General features: G+C 47.1%; 1 protein-coding gene across 1 annotated transcript in view; it reads right to left on the reverse strand.

Moving 5' to 3' along the window:
* Positions 1–7: 7 nt before the first annotated feature.
* The window catches only part of LOC135538385 (lipopolysaccharide-responsive and beige-like anchor protein), a gene marked incomplete at its 3' end in the record, with an annotated part of 6,083 nt that continues 1,090 nt past the window's right edge, over positions 8–5,000 (reverse strand). Inside the window, exon 3 of the mRNA XM_064964291.1 lies at positions 8–94. Coding sequence (XP_064820363.1) covers positions 8–94 — 87 coding nt within the window. The remainder of the gene's footprint in view (positions 95–5,000) is intronic.

Below are 5,000 nucleotides of genomic sequence, written 5' to 3' on the forward strand. Positions count from 1 at the left end.
TCACCACCTGCATGGCGGAGCTCCTTGGTGGGTGTGGCTCGATGAGCAGCTGACATGGGGTCTGTCCAAAACTCCTGATCTGTGCCTCCACAGCCTGGTGAGAGGTAGAGAGAAAGAGAAGTAGAGAGAGACAGAGAAAGAGATAGGTGTAGAGAGAGAGAGGGGTCGAGAGAGAGAGTAAAGGTAGAGAGAGGGGTAGAGAGAGAGAGAGGTAGAGAGAGACAGAGAAAGAGATAGGTGTAGAGAGAGAGAGGGGTCGAGAGAGAGGTAAAGGTAGAGTGAGGGGGTAGAGAGAGAGAGGGGTAGAGAGAGGTAGAGAGAGAGCGAGAGAGGGGGGGTAGAGAGAGAGAGAGCGAGGGGTAGAGAGAGAGGTAGAGGTAGAGAGAGAAAGAGGTAGAGCGAGAGAAAGTGAGACAGAGCGAGAGAGAAACAGAGCGAGAGAGCGAGAGAAAGAGAAACAGAGCAAGAGAGAGAAACAGAGAGAGAGACAGACAGGCGGGTTAGGTGGCGCTAATTAAGAGATATAGGACCATAAATGTCACAGGAGACGCCGCCTCTCAGCTCTGGACAACATCAGGGGCCACAGAGTCAAGGTAACACAGGGCTGGGAGGACAGAGAGATGTACTAGTATATGGTCAACACAGTAAAGAATACATACAGCAACAGAGGTAGGTGTGTGTAGGAGTACTCTAGGTGAGATGGGGCTACAGAGAGAGAACTCATATTTATGTTTATTTATTTTCCCTTTTGTACTTTAACTATTTGCACATTGTTACAACACTGTATATAGACATGATGATATTTGAAATGTCTTTATTCTTTTGGAACTTTTGTGTAATGTTTACTGTTGAAATGGTTTATTTCACTTTTGCTTGTTACCGACCCCACTTGCTTTGGCAATGATAACATATATGTTTCCCATGCCGATAAAGAACCTTCAATTGAAATTGAATTGAGAGAGCGAGAGAAAGAAAGAAATATCTTGGGCAGGAAAGACAGAGGTTAAGTGAGCGACTGCTGTGCCGTGCAATCTGACTGTGTGTGAGAGAGTGTGTGGAGAAGAGCAGAGAACTATGTGAGCAGAGCAGAGCAGAGCGAGCGAGCGAGAGCCTCAGTTAAGCCCATAGACTCGGACTATACTTACTGTATACTAATACCTGGGATTCATGTGAAATGGCACCCTATTCCCTATGTATAGTGCACTTCTTTTAACCAGACCCTATTTGTACTCTGGTCAGAAGTCACTACATAGAGAAGTGGAAGTCATTTCAGATCAGACCTAAACTCCAGCCTCTGCCTGCCATCCTACCTTCCTGTTTTTGTGGAGGATCCCAGTGTAGTAAGAAAAAAAGAAGATGGTTCCTAATCTCTAACAGGTATGAGAAAATCTCCCGGCCTAGACTCAAGGCCTCCACCGACACCAGTTGATATGTGAGCATCAGAAAACCCAGGGCTTTGGTTCCGTCTCTCTCTCTCTCACTCTCTCTTTCTCTCTCTCTCTCTCTCTTTCCCCCAGTCCGACTCCCTGCCTCTTACCTCCCCCTTCCTCTCTTTCCAGCTCTTTCCTTCTCTCCCCTTTCTCTCCCCGACCCTCAAAGCCACTCAAGCTTTGATCCCCCACTCCTCTCACAGCTGAGGAGAACAATGGGATCTGTCCCTCCCTCTTTATTTAGTGTAGATCCACTCCTGGGTCCATTAGACTGGGCCATCGATTACAAACAGATGATCTAGGCTGTGTCCCAAAATAGTACCCTATTCCCTACATAGGGCCCTGGTCAAAAGGAGTGCACTGTTAAGAGAATAGGGTGCCATTTGGGACACAGCCCTACAGTCACTAAGAGGATCTTGAAATACCAGAGAATGCATGCAGGGGTTGTAGGAAAGGCCCAAGTCATTACGTCACTGGAATGGGAGTCAGGGCAAGATGGCGATAAGCGCTAGCTAGCTAACCCGATGTCTTCACTGCATCACTGTTTGATGAAGGGGAACTAAAGAGGACTTTTAGAAGACGATTTCAGACTTGCATAGAAATGTTGATGACACACAATAAGAACCCCTTTCAGTATTTGTCCGCGGCGTGAATGTGAGTGGTGTTTGCAGGCTCTAGCTCTAGCTAGCCTAGTAGCTTGGCACAGGTCCAGCAGGAGGATTAAATGGAGGTGATTGATCAAAGTGTGTGAGCCTGGGGTGTGAGGGGTAGTCCGTCAGGACCACTATGAACATCTGTGCCGTGTAATTAGCTGTGGTCTGTAGTGTTCATCCAAAATACATTTGGCAAGAGCTTTACCATATATATCCCTATATTATGCCATACATATTAAATACTAAATCCTCCTTTATATATATATATAACATTTCTCTGATATCAAATTTTAACAACCAAAAATATGATAAAATCTCTTGTATTAGTATACGATGATAGAGACCACTTCCATCAGATCGTGAACTGGACTGTGTGTACAGTATGGTCTCTCCCTGCGGCCTCTGTAGAGGACAACAGAACACGCTCCGTACCTCTGTACCTCCTCCTCCTCATCCCCTGCCATTCAAGCTGCCCTTCATGCTCAGTGACTGGAGCATCGCATGGCACCGAGGGCAAAAGCTGATTTATCACCTCATTCCCATCCAGATGTGCTTGAGCCCACCACCTACCCACCCACGCATGCAGATTCATTACCAGGACCAGTGGGGAGAGGGGGGCTGTGGTCGGTCATTTCCCCTGCTAGAGGCCCATTACCCAGGCATGGCCAGAGGCATGGTGCATGGTTAATACAACCGGACGGTAAATTGGATCTCTGACACCCACTATTTACCTTGGAGCTGCTCTGATGATCAGGAGAATGAATAAATCCACACCCCGAACAGCATGGTGCCATCAGAGAGAGAGAGAGCAGATAAAGTGTGTGTGTGTGTGTGTGTGTGTGTGTGTGTGTGTGTGTGTGTGTGTGTGTGTGTGAGGAGCGAAAGAGAGAACGATTGAAGAGAGAGAAAGAGAGAGATTGGAGGTGTATTGCACGAACACACATACACATGAATGAAGAGAGGAGGAAAGTGAGTGAATCTAAGAAAGAGTTTGTTGTCACCCTCCTCGCCCCTCCCTAGTCCAATCAGCTGGGGAGGTTTCTCCACACACCTCCTCCCCTCCCTGAGTCCAATCAGCTGGGGAGGTTTCTCCACACACCCGACTGAACCCCGGCGTTAGTTTTAATTAGTCAAATACACCAGCAGTGCGTCTCCAGCCCTCGAGCCGTAGCCAGCCTCAGCCCCTCAGTGTTTGTGAGGAAGCAGGCCTGTGGAGGAGGCGGAAATGAGTTGCTAGTCTGGGCCGTGTCAGGGCCAGGGGCCAAAGGGGGTGGAGGTTGGAATGGAGGGTGTAGCGCCAAGGGAGACCGCCACTACTGAGTGACAACTGTTTCAGCCATGGTCCTGGTCTGGGCTAGGCCTTCCGGGGCTGGTTTGTGTCAGAACAGGCAATGGAGGACATGTGGTGGTGGAGAGGGACAGGAGAGAGAGAGGGAGGGACAGAGAGTACTGGCACAGGGATGGATCTCTCTCTCTCTCACGGCCGTCACACACCAGTGACAATGCAGTCTGCATTTTACAGCTTTCACGTAATACGAGTATAAATTAAACATACCCACGCAAACAGGAACCTGCCTCGAGTTGTCGCACAATCCCCTACAAACCAGACAACACGCCAAAGACATCCTCGGTTATTCATTTCCCTTCATTCAAAACGAAGTGCGGTTATGTGGTTACTGTGATGTGTTTATTTGCATAAAAACAGCTTGTTTTCCATCCAGATGCAGCTTGTCGAGTGGTTGAGTAAATCACATGACCGTAGCCTCGCTGCAGAGGGGATCTTCCCCCGTCCTTTAAATGTAAAGAATATAGAGACTTCATCAGATACGGACCAGTGCCCCTGAAGAGATTGGCCTTGCCAGTGGCCCCACATAATCACATGCCTATATTTCATGACATTGTAGTATGGGCAAGTATATAGGTGACCTATGTCCAGCAAGTTTCCAACATCACACGCCTTTATAAACCTCAGCTGGGAATCGAATGAAGAGAGTGACTCTGAAGATGGGTCCTCTTGTACATTAGCCTGAGCAAAACGTACCAGAGCTAGCTAACGGAACAGTTGAGTCACTTTGACCTTCAGCTGAACACCAACGGATACTAATCAACCTCTAACACGGTTCCACAGTGAGTGTACTGCTGGAAATGACGACTACTATCGCCCTACTGTGTGTCCTCGCCGATGTCAAGATGGTGATTTTCTGGCAAGGACTCTGATAGAACTTTTACTGAGGGAGGTTCAGTGTGAATGTGTTTTGGTTGGTGGACGGGTAATGTTGTTCATTTCAAATGTACACACTTAATTCCAACTGAACATACAATTATATTCAACACAACATAAGTAATTGTGATATCAGAGCAATTAGGATATTTGTTTACGGATCATTTGTTTGGGGCTTCAGAGTGTCTTCAATTAAATAAATATTGCATTATTATATAGGAAGTTAGGTTGACCAGCTCTCGTTGTGTTATCTCTGGAGGTTATTAGAGCCAGGACAGGATATTTTTTTCCATGACAAAAATGAAAACACGACGCAAACCAATCTCTTTGGTCCTTTAAAAACCTGCTGTATGTAACATATTGTACTACAGCTTAGAAAATAAATACATGTGCCTCTGCATGACAACATGATGTTTGTTTCCAACATTAGAGCTGATTTCTAAGTTCAACCCGCTTTGTGTTGTGTTCCCTTACCTTCATACTAACGAGTATCACCATACTGGTATGGTCCCGGCGCTAGAGTTTACACAGTACACACACAGTGCACTCTGGGCCAGAAGAGGCTGTCTCAGTGGTTGGCTGCCATGTCTGGCACCCTGAGTTACACTTCAGTGGCACCATTTTAGACGAGAAGTCACACTCTAGTTGTGGGGTCAGCACCCTGTTCGCCTGCCACAGATTTGTTGGAGTGTCAAT

The sequence above is a fragment of the Oncorhynchus masou genome, unplaced genomic scaffold (assembly GCF_036934945.1).
Source record: "Oncorhynchus masou masou isolate Uvic2021 unplaced genomic scaffold, UVic_Omas_1.1 unplaced_scaffold_9494, whole genome shotgun sequence".
NCBI lineage: Eukaryota > Metazoa > Chordata > Actinopteri > Salmoniformes > Salmonidae > Oncorhynchus > Oncorhynchus masou.